Genomic DNA, 17,301 nt, shown 5'->3' on the forward strand with positions numbered 1-17,301 from the left:
ATTATAAATTACATCAGAATGTTTTATAATATGGTTCCATACCTTTTGTACTCTACTGTCATTGTATATATTGTTAGGTCATAAAATGTCAAAATATGAAAACATCTGTAAAGCAAACTTTATTTTTGCTGAGGCAGGAACAGTGCATTTTTCTTGCCACATCGGATTTTGTGCGTATAATCTGAAAAGTTGAACAAAAATTTAACAGAAATGACAAATGAACAATTTGGAAGAATCAAACAGACCAAGACAAAACGTGTAAGCTCTCAGAAACATTTACTGCGTGAGCATTGAGACAACCAAATGAAGTTCAAACCGGTTTTAAAGCCAACACAACCGGCGACACCCATACAAGCAGTACTAAAGATTATTGCTGGAATAAATGAAGGAGTTTGATTCGTCAGCCATATTGAATATAGGCTCACATTGATGAAGGAACACAGAAATTAGGTTTCTATTTCCCCCCCCCCCCCAAGAGGTAATAAATAAATACAACTGCCATCAATACATTTGTATGAAATATTCTGAAGTTCGACATGTTTTTATTTTGTCATTTGCTCACTTACAGTGGAAGCGGTTTGTAATCTATACTGTACATGAAGTACGACTCAACAAATGAAGGTACAGGCACGGTAATGCTACGTTCTTTTGTTGTAGGATTGGCTTGATTTAAGGATGCACTTCCGTTCTTGCCTATCTTTAATGAACCTTCAATAGGGCAGCAGTTAGCTAATGAAAGCAAAGGCAGTCTGCTCTCAACAAAAACAAACAGCTGGAGATCTGCAAACAGCTGTCTGTCATCAGCATAAAGTGAAACTCGAGGTGAGGGAAAGGCTAAGAGTGTAGCAACAAAAGAAACAGTTGGGGGGGTTAGTGTGGAGGGCGCGCGGATCTGCTATGCTATCCCTGATGAGTTTGAGAAAAAGGTAGTATGTACACATTGTGAATGAAACAAAATACATTACAATACATACAAATGAGCAACATACAAGACCCGAACAGACAGCACTTTTGTGTAAGACTTAATTGAAGTTGTAGCAGTTTATGCATGTACCCAGTAAATATAACGATTACATGCGAGGAAACTGGTAGCTCCTATTTGTAGAGTTATGTTGTTGCTTATGATGAAAATCTACAGGGGAACGTTGCTAGAAGTCCACATTGAACAAAAAGATCTGAATATCTCCCACATTTTAGAAGAGAAAATGGATGCCAGTTGTTGACGTAAAACTTAAAACAGAGACCAAGCCTGAATTGATCGACGCTAATTACAGTTACACACCTGTGAATCACTGTTATATTGTCAACATGATATATTTATAAGAATTTACATCAAACACCTTCAATTTTTTACAATCAGCCAGGACAAGATTTCTCTTCTCCCGGTGTCTCGGTCCTCCAAGCTTCCACAGTTAACTCATTTGCTCCAGAGCAGGGCGATGGCTTTGCAGAGGCCCACGTCGTTGTAGTTGAAGTAGCAGAGACCGGCGAAGGTGACCGTGGACAGGAGGAAGAGGCCGGCGTTGGTCATCTTGATCTTTGCGTCCCCATGAACGTAGTCTGTTAATACCTGCCCGATACCCCTAGAGACAGACACAAGCAAACGCAGAAAAGTTTTAGTAAGCAAAACACTTTTTATAACATTAGGTAAGTTTGTTGATAGCTAATTACTTTAGCCATTTGCTTTTGGAGATTGCATTTAGCTTCAATTGCATTTTGCTTTATGTATAAATGTGCTGTTAATATGTGGAGATTGTCCTGGACAAAACGTCTAAGTGTCAAACGTGTGTTTGACAGGTTTGCAAAATTGCAAAAATCCGATGGAAAAATGGCGCTGGCTTTTTGCCGAGGGAGCCCTAGCGATGCCGACTACTGGGACGGAATATTACAAAATGTTTGCTTAGGTGTTAGCCTTTGACCTAGATCATCATTCTATAACCTCTGTTTCTCGTCTCTCATGGCTCAGGCAGGAACCCTGTAGAGTTGCTGTTATCTCTCTCACATAGGGGCAGCTCTGCCTCTTTCTATTGACAGTTAAATCATAAGCTCACACAAGATGTATTGTCCAAGGACACATGGGCCCAGGAGTTCAAAACTTTTAATCTCAATCAGATTTTGAAATTAATCCTACCGATCGCCATCTAGTGGATATGAAAAATAATACATGGAAGACGAGAGACCACATTGCAGAGACATCTATAATGTCTATATTTTTAATTTTGAAAGGTGATGACAGATGATGGACTTTTTTTGTTGTTGATGATAATCTAAATTACATTTGTGATTGACAATCTTTGTTGTGATACTTTTATGAGCATAAACATTTATGTGGTTGAAAACAAAATCGGCCACCACAAACGTGAGCAAAAATGGAAAAATAAAATGTATTTCCCATGAAGGCTAAACATGGTGTATTATTTCAGTTAACAAACTTTGCCATCTTATTTATATTGAAACATATTTTTAAATAAATGGTACAGTCCATTTTGCTCTGGTAATCCACTGGAAATCCACCCCTCTGGTGGGAACAGGATAAACCAGTTGTTTGGGATCAAACTGATCCCAATCCTGTGTTGTCGGTTTGAACTACCCGTTTTGAAGATTTGATCCAGATTAAAGCTTGGATTGGATTTCCTGATCTGATCGGATATCAAAGTGATCCTAATCCTGTTTTTTTGGTTTTGAACTACCCAAAATCTAAATCTGAGCTGATCAGATAGGGATTACAAGTGTTGAACTCCTGGGCCCTGGAGGTCCAGCATATCAGATGTGCAAGTCCCTTAAGTTTTGCAGAAACAGTTTTATTGCCCTGCTTGTTTAGTCTTAGTATGAAGAATGTTTATTTATTATTTCTGAACTAGTTAAAATCTCTGACTAGGGGAAAGATTCTTCAGAATTGGTTTGGGAAACCTCTGTGTCACCTCGTGGCTGCAGCAAATATCTTTGTCAATTCTCCGGCTGTAACTTCAAATAAACCTTCAGCTGTTTGCAATCAAGTTGCAGCTCTCCCGTGTTCCATTGTGTTATGACTCCATTGCTCCAGAGCTTTTCCATTACAAGGGAAACCATAATGCTGATGTGGCCCGCCATGAAATTGAGTTTGACTCCCCTGGTCTATACTTATGAGACTTCATCCTCCATTGCTACGGCACGTCAGAGATGCAATTCAATACAATAGCTAATTTAAGACACTTTGTTGTTGCCGTTGGGAACAGATAAATGTGCACAGTTTAGAGTACATTAAGAGTAAATTGATATAAGCTGCAGATGTAAAATGTGTTGTCTCAACAGCGTTATCTTCAACTTCCACCAGATAATGGTCCAAGAAGCAGAGCTTGGTAATTCAATGTTTTGAGCCCAATGCACCTTGGGATTTATAATTGATGCTTTATGTACAAAGGCTTTCCTGTCAAAAAATGTATTTTAATTATTTTAATAAATAACAGATTTGATATGAGAGCTTGGTTGATGAATTGGCCAGGCCTCTACCTCCTTAGATGAAATTGCCTAATTAAAAGGCATTCAGTTCCAACATTCCTTAGTACTGTATAATCCTGTCAGGCACAGCCTACATGTACTAGCCAAAAAAGAGGAACCTTTCCAACCTTCATCCCGGGCCTTCAACAATGCCCATCGCAGCATCATGTTAACTGGTTTTGGACACAGAGGACTTGGCAGGACCCTTGGAGGAACGCATTGTTTGACTTATCACTACTCATGACTGGGATTTGTGGCCTGCACCTGCCAAGCTGTTAAGTCGGCGCTCAAACTGACGGAAGAACACATCGCTGCAACGCTAAGCTAAAGCCACCCTCTCAAGTCTGCAAACAAAGCCAGGCCTAATCGAGGCTGAATTAATAGCTGCTGACAGCCGAGGCAGGATGGCTGAACCCCCCCTCAACAAAGCCCCATGGCATAACGTTTGCATTTTGTCCTGTGAGGGTCAGTGAGCAAGCTAATTCGATGACCTGGGTAGAGACGAAATAAATTTGTGGAGGGTTCAAAGAAACTTTCATTCCAACTCCCCATACGCTCTACTTGTGTTAAATCCCAATCTGCTGGTGTATGACCACAGAGGTGAGGAGGGCTGTGACCGGGAGGCTGACAAGTCGAATTAATACCCTATTAGCATTCGACTACAATTCCCTGTGAACCTTGAGAGGAAGGGATTTACCCGTCACCTTTTCCCAGGATAAGGGAAGTCTATGATCTACTCAGTGACTGGTCCATCTGGAGGCTTCAGCTGTTCAATGTCAGAAACACCCTTTCAGCCCTCAAAATAACTACATTAAAATAGGGCTGCTCGATTATGGCAAAAATCATAATCTCGATTATTTGGGTCAATAATTGATATCACGATTATTAAAAACGATTATCCATTTACTTTAGAAAACATCAATTTATTGGAGAATTTATTTTTTATTATTATTTAATATTAATAATAAAAAAATAATCGTTTTATTTAGATTACGTTGTTTTCGTAATCGTTGCAAGCCATAATCGTAATTGCGATTAAAATACGATTAATTGAGCAGCCCTACTTTAAAATGTATTACCAAAAACTAAACTTAAGACTTTATGGACCTTATTATTTAAATAAGGACTCATTGAGTACTAACGTTTGGCCACTACAAAAATGTGCTTCAACGCCTGGCTCACTTATCGGGGGCTTAGTTAGAAATGGAGAGTATGGTGTTCTATTCAATATGTTACACTTTAGGACAAAACTTTCACGGTTTTAAAACTGCAATATGGTTATTAATGAGAGCAATTGCCAACTTTCATCCTCACAAATAATGCCACCAAGGTTTGGGTTAGTGTTTGCCTGTCTCACCAGTGTCCATGCAGGGTCAGGGCAGCAGCCAGGGAGTAGTCGACGGCAGGACAGGGGCTGAAATAGGCTGCGGGTCCCAGGGCCAGCAGCAGGATGCTCACCACTCGCTCTCCTGTCCAGTGCAGAGAGGCGGCTTTGGAGCCAGAGCCCGCTGTAGAGGGAAACAAACAGCAGACCTCAGTATCTGTGGCCAAAAGGTAAAAACAGTAGAAGGAGTGTACCAAAGAAACTTGTTATATTATATTTTTTGGAGTAGTTTATATCAAAGCACATAATCCAAAGAATGTGACACTTGACACTTTTTGATTCTTGATGCTGCAAACACATTTTTGGAAAGTCTTCAAAAAGTGTTGTAACAACTTGGTAACAATTGTAGTGTTCTGAACTCAAAAAATGTAGGGATGCTCGTGCCTATATGACACACAATAGACATTTCCTTTAACGTTTCAATAACACTTCAGTATCTAGTGTAAAGAAGTTATCAACCCAATTAAAAAAAATGTATTTCCTTAAAATAAGCCTGGTGTATTAAATTAACAAAGTCTTGGTAAACACGATTAAGAATCGGGCGAAGCCGAGCAACACCAAAACCGGTGAGCAATAATCAGTCCTTGCATGAACCAGGTGTCAGATTACAGCCACCACTCGAGTATTTAGGGTGCTATAAATGAACCACAAAACACCAGACCTACATCAGAAAGGCCGTCAGCCACCTGCTTTCAGGTCAAACCTTTTATATATAGTCTATGGCAGGGCTATTCAATTACAAATTCAGTTGGGCCAGATTTTATAACTACTCAATTCAGCTGGGCCAGACATTCAGCGGCCTGTAAAAAGCGGGTAATGACACATTTTAAACCAACACAATTTTTATTCATCCTTCATCTAACAAAGGCACGTCAAAAAGTGCATAAAAACACAACAAATTAGCATTAATTTAACAGAATCTGAGGATTCTCAAAGTGCATACAAAACAAAAAGTGCACAGTTGAAGCATTACATTTTGTTCGCTTTAGAAGTAAAATATTCAGGTTATTTTTTTAACATTTTTTAACATATTTTGCATTTAACCGAATACAATAATAGCAGTCTTAATAAATGTCTTCATACATACAAAATAGGATACATATGACACATGCACATCAAAAAGTGCATTAACAAACAGTTAAAGAGCTCCAATGTAACACAAAGAGGTAGTACTGTAGCAATACTATTTTTTCACTTTTCAAGTATTAACAAAAAATAATACATGTTGGTCACATTTGACCCAGACACATTACAAAGTGCATTTAAATGAATACAAAAAGAACTGTCAAACCCTTCAGTGCACAAACCCATAACAAGGGATAAGGGTAACTAACATATGAATGAACACGTCTACTCGCTGACTTTCTCAATGGGAGAAGTGACATTTTTTGTTTTGAACAAGAGCAGTGATTTTTGGCTCATAGGATGTCAATGCAATCCTAAGACATTGGTGAAGAGTGCTGTCAGTCAGGGAGCAGCGAGTGCTACTTTTTATTGAGTTCATGTGTGAAAAGCTTGATTCACATGTGTATGTTGATCCATACATACTGAGCACACAGATCGCTACTTTCTTAAGGTTAGGGAACTTCTGTTTGTTGACATCACTCCAAAACTTCGCTGGCCCGTTGCTGCGCTGCTCTTGTGCCATGGTTACGGATGACTGCATGTCAATAAGCTCCAGTATAAATGTCCCCTCGTCGATGGAGGGGACCACTTCCTTTGCTCTGCTGGATACGCCCCCCTCTATTGCAACAGTGAAGGGGTCTCTGACAAAGCCCATCACCTCTGTGGGCAGAGCAAGTCCATCCAATCGACCGGCAAAGTTCTCTTTCAACCTCGCAATGAACTGTGTCATCACATCCGTGATTTGTGCCGGGGATGTGATGTGTTTGTGGAGCATCGGAAAATGCAGCATCCGACCCGTGCTCAAGTCGGTCGCGAAAAGGTCCAGCTCGACTTGGAATGCGCGCATCTGCTCCACAAGATCAATGACCGTTTTGTCTCTGCCTTGCAGTCCCACGTTTAGGTCATTCAGATGTTTGAATATGTCGCTCAGAAAGCAGACATCTGCCATGTAGCTGTCGTCCAGTATGCGTTGCAAGTTTGCTTCTGCCTTCTTTTGTTTGCTGCTGCGGAGAAAAGTTATAATCTCTTCTCTGAGATCACAGAAACGCTCCAGTGCTTTGCCTTTGGACAGCCACCTGACATCATTGTGCAAAAGCAGGTCGTCGTGCTCAGCTGACATCTCTGACAGCAGCTTGCGGAATAAGCGGTGTTGGAGGTTTGATGTGCAGCGTATAAAATTAATAGTAGCCATCACATTGTTCATTGTAGTTTTGAGCTCCCCACCGAGTTTTGCGCACAACACCGTCTGATGCACAATGCAGTGTAAGGATGTTAGCCGGGGTGCTACAGCGGACCAACGTGCTGCTAAACCACTTATTTTCCCTGCCATGGATGGAGCCCCATCTGTCACAAGCATGCACACACGCTCCATATCTAGACCATTGTCTTTGAAAAAGGCTGAAATTCTCTCAAAGACTATCTCGCCAGTTGTGTGTCCTTCTAACGACAGTAAGCCAAGCAATTCCTCTCGGAAGCATTTGCTGTCGAAAAAACGGACATATATGCACAATTGTGCGGTATCACTTTTGTCTGTGGACTCATCTACTGCAATGGACATTACATCGGCTTTCTTCAGTTCTTCCAACAGCGTTTCAAACACATCTGTAGCAAGAGTTTCAACCCTACGGATGTTTGACGTGTCTGACAAAGGAACATTTTTAATAGCAGATGTCACACACGTTTTAATTTTGTCGTCATGTATCACTTCATCCACGACGGCCATGGTTTCAGAGTCTGTGAATGGCCTTTTATTTTTTGCCAAGATCCATGCAACACGGAGAGACGCCGCTGTAGCTCTTTCTTGGGCTGTGAATGTTCGCACCATGGTGGTAGAGCTCCGGTTGTAACATGAAATCAAACTCTGCACTTTTACCGCCCTCTCCTGAGATCCTTCGGGGAAGTTTGTTCGGAAAGTCGGGTTTGTCATTGTGGTGCCTCCGGAAATTGTAATCTTTAAGTACCGCAACGCACTGATTGCAAATTAAACACATCGGCTTGGCGTTTGGATTTGACGGCTGAATAAACAAGTATTTGTCGGTCCAGGCAGGGTTAAACTGACGGTTTTCATCGTCAAGTTTACGCTTCAAAGTTGAGAGAGACATATTTTAGAGTTGCTATCATAGGACCACTCGACGTACTTTCAAAAAAAGCGCGCCGTAGTTGTTGTTTGGTTGTTTCTAGGCAACGCGGAGTGTTGCGTTCATGGTCTGTACTAGTGTAGGAATTTGGCCACGGGAGGCTGGGCCACTCGGGTGTTGCGTTCATGGTCTGTACTAGTGTAGACATTTGGCCACGGGAGGCTGGGCCACTCGGGTGTTGCGTTCATGGTTTGTACTAGTGTAGACATTTGGCCACGGGAGGCTGGGCCACTCGGGAGTTGGCTCTGGGCCGCATCTGGCCCGCCATTTGAATAGGCCTGGTCTATGGTCAAACCAGAAAAACTGCACCGTGCTAGTTTAGAGAGACATAAACACACCACTATTAAAGGCGGGGTAGGTAAGTTTGAGAAACCGGCTCGCGATACACTTTTTGTTATATTCCATGGAATGCTCTTAACATCCCGATAGCAATGAATATCTGAAGTGCTTTGACAAAAAATCCATAAAAAAATGTGGAAACCGTCATACTGTAAAAAGCACGACCAATCCGTTTAGCCTGTCAGCCTTCCATCTCGTGCCGTCATTGGGCGTGCATTGCAGCAGTACTTCAATGACCCCCCAGCAACAGGCGGCCACTTTCACCAGTCTGCTGACGTCATGTGCGCGTTCATGTGTGTTGGAGGAGGTGCTCTGTAAGGAAGTCTGAAGGAAGGGGCGGATTCTTTTCGGCTGTGTACTTTCAAATCTTAGTGCACTCGAGCCGGTTTCTGAAACTTACCTACCCCACCTTTAAGCAGTGGTCGTCAACTGGGCCGAGTGCCACATCCACCCTGAAGAATAATAATGGATTCAAAAACGGCAATGACCCTGGATCACAGAAAATACTAAATTAATACATATGGTGCCCTGCTACGTGTTCCTTCACATGTGCATTTTAGTCAGTCTGTTGTACCTGCTTTGTTTAAACCAGCACAACCTACAGTTAAGGAGTGAACTGTGTAATTACATTTAGTTAATTATACATTTTAGTCATCACATTCCTCAGTGCGTTGCCTCTTTGGCAGAGCACTTTTAATGTCAAAAATGTAATCATTATTGATGTCACACTTTTTTTTAAAGAGTCTGTTCCTAAAAAAATAACTTCAGTTTCGTAATACATTAAAATATTGAACAATTTGAGCTTAGCTAGGCATACATAAAAAATGTCTTAATCATTTGAAAGTCCAACCTATAGTGAGTATTTGTTAAATTCTGGCCCTTTGACACATGTAGATGATGACCCCTGCTCTACAGAAAAGCAACACATTCAAATAAAATGTAATAAAAAGGCAAACACAGATGAAGAGAAGTATCAAAATGATTTCATTTGACACTAGTTAGACACCTTTACTTGTTCAGTGGTATTAATATTGGTCCATTCTCTGCATGTATCATAATGTGCTGGACTAACCATTTTATCACATAACCTTTGGACGAAGCATTACTTACTTGGTTAATGAATTCTCATTTACAAGGTTGACAAAGTGCAGGTGATGGCGTTAGCTTGTTCACGAAACAGTGGCACTGGTTTCGATTCAACAAGTGGTCATTTCTGTTTATTTTATGTAGGGCTGGGCAAGTTAACGTGTTGTTATTATCGCATGATTCATTAAAAAAGAAAATTCCGCGCATTAACAGTTTTATTTTTATTGCTATTATTATTTTCAAAGTCCGTTGCTCACTGGCTCTGAATACACATACAGACAAACCATGGCGGGGTGGGATGTTGATCAGTATTGGCTTGGATGGGCGTCATCACGTGTCTCAACCAATGAGAGCATTTGGGGCGGGCCTTAGACTGCTGCAGTGCTCACATGAACCCAAACATGGTGAAAATGGAGAAAGATACCGAACTCTTACATTGATATTTTAAATCTCTTCCAGACGGCGGAGTTGATAGGACCAGAGTTTTTTGTAACCACTGAACGTTTAATTTTATTACCACTGGACTCTGAGGGTAACTGGTTTCTCTAAAACAAACTAGATAACACATTAATGCCCTGGCAGTGGCAAATAACTTTGGTTTTATATTGGATTACATTAATTCATGTTGCAGTTGAGATTTACAAAAAAATACTACTTTTGAATTCATTATTGAATTTTGCGCATTCCAATGTGATGAATCGCAGAAAACCTGTACTAATTTGATGTTATTGGTTTGCGATATATAACGAGGTTTACCTCAGTTGTGTATTAAACTCCAGGTCTATTCTTTATGTTTCACTGCATATATCCATCCGTCAACACTGACCGTTCAGAGCCTGTGATGCATGGATCCTTGCTGTCAGCTGGTGGGGCTGCTCCTGGTAGTTGTGTGGTACAACCAGCGGCCTGGCCAACAGAGTGCCTTGGTAGAACAGAGCTGAAGAGAAAAGACCACAACATTTTTTTATTTTATCAAATGGACAAAAATATGGAAATCTAACCACAGCATAAACTGTAAACCAATACATCATGATACACAGCTATAAAGTATTTCATTTAATGCAGTTCAGCTCAGCACACAACACATATTTTAAGATAAAAACAACTATTATTATAACATAATTAACTGTTCTGTCCATTTACTAGAATAATGAACAAATGAAACAAAACTACTTGGTTAGATTGAAGCAGGTTTCGAAATATAGCATGGTTTTGGTTAAAATAAGTATGTTCTTTGGGTCCCTTAAAGGTGGGGTAGGTAATGTTGGAGAAACCAGCTCGAGTCCGCTAGAATTTGAAAATACACAACCGGAAAAAATATGCCAACAAAAATGAGTAAGTCATGTACATCTATGTTAAATAAATTATTATATTAACCTAATTTTGTTCTGACTTCCACCCATTTTTTAACCCAGTTACAGAGTCTAGCAGCATTAAAACTGATTTAGGGTCCAAACTATATAGTTATAAAATATTTGCTTTAAGTTTCTGAAATAATGTTTGTTAATGTGTTTCCATTAGAGATAGGTTCAAATAAAAATAAACACAGAACGTGGTAAAAACGAAACTGGCTTCCAAAAAACACACTTTGTAACAAGACAGTCAAAGGAGGACGGTGGCGAGCAGTCTTAACCTCAGATGAACTTTTACTTATGTAGAATAAGTAATATACTCAAAGCTTTTTTGAGTATCTTATATATGCCGAATTGAAAACAGAGTCGTGTTATCTTATCAAAGGTTTGTCGGAAAGTTTTACCTTGTATGTAAGTGGATCAATAAGCGTGTTAACTTATAGTTAGTACAACTTTAAGTAGGGTTTGGCGTGCAGGTCTGCGTAATAACGTCATGGACATCTGATGTCATCATGGTCTTCAATTCCCCCTCAGTGCACAATACTGTTTAAGACATGGTCATAGCCAATAACTGGCGCTAACCAGTGATGTGGATAAGAATACACTTAACATTACAATAAAGGCGTGCTTTGTAACTTATGGCTTGACTTGAAAGTAACAATATTAGCCAGACATGATGTGTTCATACATAGCTACTGTTCGACCTCCCGTCTGTCAAATCGCCCTGCCTTCAGACTACTACCCTATAGTAAGCATATATGTTTAAAAAAAGACAGACACAGTGAAAACAGGCAGAAGTACTCACGTTTGACTCCTCTGCGAAACACAGAACTCAACCTGACAATAGCCGCCATGATGATGAACCAACCAAGGTCACCACAGTTACCCGGATGTAGTTGTTGAGTCGCCAGGACAAAGATGTTAGAGGACTGAGGTGATCATGGACACGTCCTTTTTTTCAGAAGATCATGCAGCACTGGGGCCCCTCATTCAAATCAAACTTAGTCTTTAGGCCCTAAAGTTTGATTATGTAAACCCTAAAGTTTAGGGTTTACATAATCCCAAAAGTCTCACATGATATAATGGTTTAAATGGGTGTAAATACAGTCCGCTCTGTGCAAAACTACAAAATTAGGTTTACGTTTGAAATCCTGTCAAGCACAAAAAACAAAACAAGTTCAAATAATGATGAAAAAGAAAGTGAAATAAATGTAATTATTCACCGACTTAATTTCCACAATGTGTTTTTTTAATATTGGATTCTGTTTGGTTTTATAAATGCATTCATTTATAATATTGAATCAAATCAAAGTTTATTTATATAGCCCAATATCACAAAACACGTCTGTCTCAGTGGACTTTACCAACACAAACAACAACATTCTAAACAATAAAATTACTGGAAAATAATTAAATGACAAGATAGAGTGTAAAATACAAATATAAACAAGTGAATTAAGATACAACAGAAAAGACAATACAAATTCAATAAAACAATACAATCAAGTAAGTCATAATACAATTTCTCATGTAAATACATTCATTAAATCCTACCTAGAAGTGTATTCATCCATGCGCAAAGAGAGGCTCTGATCAGAGTCCTGCACGGGTCTGATTTTCAAGACCCGCTCCCGCCCCGCACCCGCGACGTGCAATACCGAACCCGCCCCGCTACCCGCACATATTGCCAATTAGTTCCGCAACCCGACCCGACCCGTCGGCACAAGATCCGCGACCCGACCCGAACCCGCATAGCCTATATATGAGCAGTGAAAACGTGCAATTATTAACACACGCAGTTGCATATTTGTCTCAGAAAGCGTGGGATGTTGGTTATTTTCTCCATCTAGGAACCAAAAGCCTCCCAGACGCTGGGTTTCGCTCTTGAGGAAGTGTTATTGAAAATGCTGTATTCTCCGCTAGAGAGCTTCACCTCAGCCATTTCGAATGTGGCGCGCACAGCATCAGATTGATGCGCTGCAGAGGTTATGATTATGCACGGTCCCGCGGGGGAGGGGTCTGAGGATTTAAACATTAAACTAAATTATCATTATTTCAATATATTTATTATGCAACACCCGCGACCCGACCCGCATCATCTTTGTTTTACCCAGAACCGAACCCGGAAAAAAGCGTTTGGAAAAATACCACCCGCGAATCACCTTTTTTGCGGGTCACCCGTCGGGATGACCCCGATGCAGGACTCTGCTCTGCATTACCTCAAAGGTGTTGTCTGACATGGACTGAGCATCACAACGCTTTTGAGTTGACACTTTTTATGTCCAACTATCAAAGTTGGGTGCTCACTTGCTGTATACATACAGCAAGTGAGCACCCATTGGAAAAATATAAATGATTCAAATAAAGTAATGACAAATATTCGAAATTCTAAAGGTTGCTTGTGAGATATGTACAGGGGCCCCTAACCCTGACCTGTGGCCCCTCTCTAAGTGACAGGTTCACAATATTACGATTTATTTGCTATTGTGCTAACTCAGCATTCTAGTCGGACCCCTTAGAGCGGTACACTTTAAGTTTAGTAACTTAAAGTTACTAAAACAAATACTGTAAATAAAAAACATAGCTACTGAAACAATATCTTTACTGAAACAAAGAACTTTAACTTAAAGTTACTGAAACAGATAACTGTATAGAATCAAATACAAATTACTGTATTTTATGTTCATTTCACGCAATTACTTTACACTGTCTTTTTCTTTTTAACTCACATTTATTGTGCCCCTCTCGTAAAATAACTGGCCCCAGCTTGGCCACCCCAGTATAATTGGTCTAATTTGTAAATAATTTACCCGAATGAAAAATCTGTGAAGGAGTAGGTTGATTGAAAATGCTTCTGGTCACAGTTTCTTTCTTCAGAGGCGGATCCTGTTCGTTATAAAACATCTTTGCATGCGTCACTTCCTGCTGATTTTGCACGCAGATTTACAAATGACTCAGAGAGCAGGCGCCACTCTGTGTAGCCCATCCCACAGTTTGTAGATCAGTGGTGTCAGACACGCAGCAGCGCTCACTTGCGGTGAAACCGAAGGTCACCTCATCTCAGAAGCTTCTTGTCAACAGGAATACAGACTCGTCCTGTAACTATTTGAAAACGCAATGGACAATTTTGAAAATTTCAGTTCGTCGGACAAAGCCGAGGCGGCGGAGCTGCAGCGTATGATCGCGATAGAGCAGCAGAAGGCGCAGTTCCAGGCCCAGGTGTGTATGCTAACCATGCTAACACATCTCCAGTTCATCTGTGACGGGGAGGCCACATGCAGCAGGGCAACTCTCTGTTAGGAAAAGTACTTCTCTTAACACGTATTACAATTCAAGGTTTCCTTTCTTCGGGTCCCACCGCTTAGCAAGTGTCAAATATTAAAGATAATATCATTTCAAAATGACTAGAGTAATAGAGTTTTGAAATTCATTTTGACATGTGTGAACGAATGAATGAACGGCTAACACAACTGTAAAGCTACTGTAAGGACCACAGTAAGAACATGTGAATGTGAATGTGACTGAATATACATTACATTGTTATATTATCAAGTGATTTACAACAGCAGCCTTTCTAAGTAGGCTATGTTGTTTCTTATTACTTAGTACTCCTTTCCTGAATGCCTATTGGATCATGATTATGTTATTAATCCCATAGACACCCAATCAAAGAGCCAGCATAGCCTAATTTTGCTGTTTGATTTAACTTCAGAAAATGCATATACATGTGCTAAAACAGTTATAAGTCTGGGAAAGTGGGAACAACTGTAAAATACCCCTAAACTAGTATATATCTGAATTATCCCTGCTTAAACCATATCCCACACAGTAAGACTATTCTAAAATGATCTTTTTTTGATACCTTATGTAATAGCTATTTTTATATATTTACATAGCTCAAAGAATTCACCAAAAAGGCAAACACACCAGAGCTTGTTTCATACGGGCTAGGTGTTAAGCCCCCCTCTTTAACAAATAATAATAATGACCCAGTAAAAAATCTGGTCTGCCATAATGAAGGATGTCTTCTTGATGCCTTAAGTGCTGTTCAAAGTAGTGATGATACACAACAAGACCATCCTTCTGAAGTCTTTTTATCAGACTAACTCGCTCCTGTATAACAATCTGCATACACGTAGCCATGCCTAAGGGAGCAATTTGGGGTTATTTGTCTTGACTGAGGTCACTTTGACATGTTGACTGAAGGCTATGGGGATCGAACCACTGAACCTCCGATTGGTAGACTCTCCCCTGAGCCACAGCTGCCCCCCTTATAGTTCATATCAGCTGTTGAACTACTTTTTTATATTTCTTTCAGGTGCACACCTTCACTGACGTCTGCTGGGACAAGTGTGTGGACAGTCCGGGCTCCAAGCTAGACAACCGGACGGAGACGTGCCTGGTGAGCTGTGTGGAGCGATTCATCGACACCACCCTGACCATCACCAACCGCTTCACACAGATGGTGCAGAAGGGTGCTCATTAATAATGGACTTACGATGCCAGTCGGACTGTCTAATGACATCAATACAATATTTAGTGTTCCAAACATTCTTATGGAAGATAATGTGAAGAAGACATGTTTTTTACTGCATATTCTTTCGAATGCTGCTTCTGGAAGATTACATGGAAACTCTGAATGGCTGTAGCTGCAAGATGTACCTGTTTGAAATGAGGTCATGTCGTGTGACATTAGTCAAATGTTTATGATCCTTATGTCATTAACAAGATGGAACAGATTTCAGTGTCCCAATCGAAACTGTTAACATATCTTGGTTCAGTGTCAAGTTGGATTTTTCACTTCAGAGGAGCAAAAGTAATATCATTGTACAAGGAGATAACACGTATGAGATGTTTTTCTTTTTTCAGAAATAGACACCCACAACAACATTGTTTTCATATACATGTTTGTTAAATGATAAATAAATTGTGAAACGCATCAAGGCATTCATGAATATTCCATGTTGGAGTTACCCTGACAGAATACAACTATAAATACATGTTGCTAATTAATACAGTAAAGTATACAATGCTTTATAATACAAAGAAAAACAACATGGGCCAGTATGATATGAATAATGGCTTTGTTAGATTTACTGTTAAGAGAATACCAAATATTGACTTACTCAAGTTATGTCATATGGCTTTGTTATTGTTGCAATAAAACTTCATCTAAAATCATAAAACACAGCATATAATTACTCACATTTAGCAACAGTAAGTTATGATACACATTAATGCATGCGTTAAATAGCTAAGCATTTATGTTGTACCCTTATGTTAGTGGTATACCCTCTTAGGGTTGACAAAGGGCCCGTGTCATGCATCTTAACAACTCAGTGGGTTAGAAACGTGTTAGCACAAAACAAAAAACGTAATTACCATTTGAGCAGATCTTTAAGTGTATTCATTCAGTAGAAAACCATGTCTGTATGAATTTACACAACAACTTGTTTTAACTAGTTTATCTGAAGCCTTCATGGGAAATCTATCTAATCAATAGTCTGTTCATACGTGTCGATGATGGTGACATATAATCTACACCAGGGGTTCCCAACCTTTATTGTGCCAAGGACCGGTAGATACATAAAAAAAAAAATCACGGACCGGTTGTCAATTTTAACTGATTTTAATATTTACTCACCACCAGCAGGTAGCAACAGAGGCTAATTGTATGTAACAGCCTGAACAAATACAAGAACAATATGCATCCAAAACATATTAAATGAAACAACGTTTAAAAAAGAACCGGTGTCGTTTTTTGGTTTTTCGGAAAAACGGAAAACCAAAAAAAACGACGTTATTCAGTTTTTAAACCAAAACGGGAAAACAGATACATCAACGTTTTGGTTTTGTTTGTATGATTTACGGATAATCCAGTGAATGCTGGGAAAACGAGGCGAAGGCGTATTATGCAAGCCCCCAGGAAGTGCGCCGGAGTCTGATGAGAATATTCGTGCTGGTCAAACTGCGGTACTACACTTCCTTTAGGTTGCTGGGCCCGGAAACACTTTTTCCCATTGATTTACATTAGGAAAGAGTGGTCTGTAACTCGTTGGATCATTTTTTTTAAACCGTTTAAATGGCTTATCAAGAGCACAACTAAAACATAACATCTGAAACGATGTAACAACATAATAAACTTTTTGGGGATGCAGCTTGTGAGGAGTGAAGGACACGGCTTAGAAGGGGCGTGTCGCCTTCTGTCCTGCCAGTGTTGGCAGGACATGAATTAAAATGGGGGCCCTTGAGCAAAGAGGGCCCTCAGTGACAAGATGAAAAAAAAAAAGAAAAATGATTATTTTAATTTAAAAAAAAATGTGGGCACAACCTCACTCATCATACATTGTTTTAAATGATACTCACTCTTCGCCATAAATAACACAGCTTTTCTGTAGGG

The 17,301-nt window shown here is 39.9% G+C and overlaps 2 protein-coding genes across 2 annotated transcripts; one reads left to right on the plus strand and one right to left on the minus strand.

The window, feature by feature from the left end:
* Window positions 1-103: 103 nt before the first annotated feature.
* Window positions 104-11,809, minus strand: sdhdb (succinate dehydrogenase complex, subunit D, integral membrane protein b). The gene is made up of 4 exons (XM_034096789.2): window positions 11,707-11,809; window positions 10,376-10,486; window positions 4,835-4,985; window positions 104-1,583 (listed from the first exon to the last, which is right to left on the minus strand). The coding sequence occupies exons 1-4, from the start codon at window positions 11,753-11,755 to the stop codon at window positions 1,418-1,420; spliced, it is 477 nt and encodes a 158-aa protein (XP_033952680.1). The 5' UTR covers window positions 11,756-11,809; the 3' UTR covers window positions 104-1,417.
* A 2,050-nt stretch (window positions 11,810-13,859) lies between these two features.
* Window positions 13,860-15,840, plus strand: timm8b (translocase of inner mitochondrial membrane 8 homolog B (yeast)). The gene is made up of 2 exons (XM_034096790.1): window positions 13,860-14,120; window positions 15,220-15,840. Exons 1-2 carry the CDS (start codon window positions 14,019-14,021, stop codon window positions 15,385-15,387), a joined length of 270 nt encoding a protein of 89 aa, XP_033952681.1. The 5' UTR covers window positions 13,860-14,018; the 3' UTR covers window positions 15,388-15,840.
* Window positions 15,841-17,301: the final 1,461 nt, after the last annotated feature.

This window comes from Pseudochaenichthys georgianus, chromosome 13 (genome assembly GCF_902827115.2).
Source record: "Pseudochaenichthys georgianus chromosome 13, fPseGeo1.2, whole genome shotgun sequence".
Taxonomy (NCBI): Eukaryota; Metazoa; Chordata; class Actinopteri; order Perciformes; family Channichthyidae; genus Pseudochaenichthys; species Pseudochaenichthys georgianus.

Coding starts and splice junctions, on each gene's coding strand:
- sdhdb (XM_034096789.2), bottom strand. CDS start 11,755: ATGGCGGCTATTGTCAGGTTGAGTTCTGTGTTTCGCAGAGGAGTCAAA. Junction 10,487..11,706: donor GTTTCGCAGAGGAGTCAAAC/GTGAGTACTTCT, acceptor TTTTCTCTTCAG/CTCTGTTCTACCAAGGCACT. Junction 1,584..4,834: donor CTGACCCTGCATGGACACTG/GTGAGACAGGCA, acceptor GTCTGTCTCTAG/GGGTATCGGGCAGGTATTAA.
- timm8b (XM_034096790.1), top strand. CDS start 14,019: ATGGACAATTTTGAAAATTTCAGTTCGTCGGACAAAGCCGAGGCGGCG. Junction 14,121..15,219: donor AGGCGCAGTTCCAGGCCCAG/GTGTGTATGCTA, acceptor TATTTCTTTCAG/GTGCACACCTTCACTGACGT.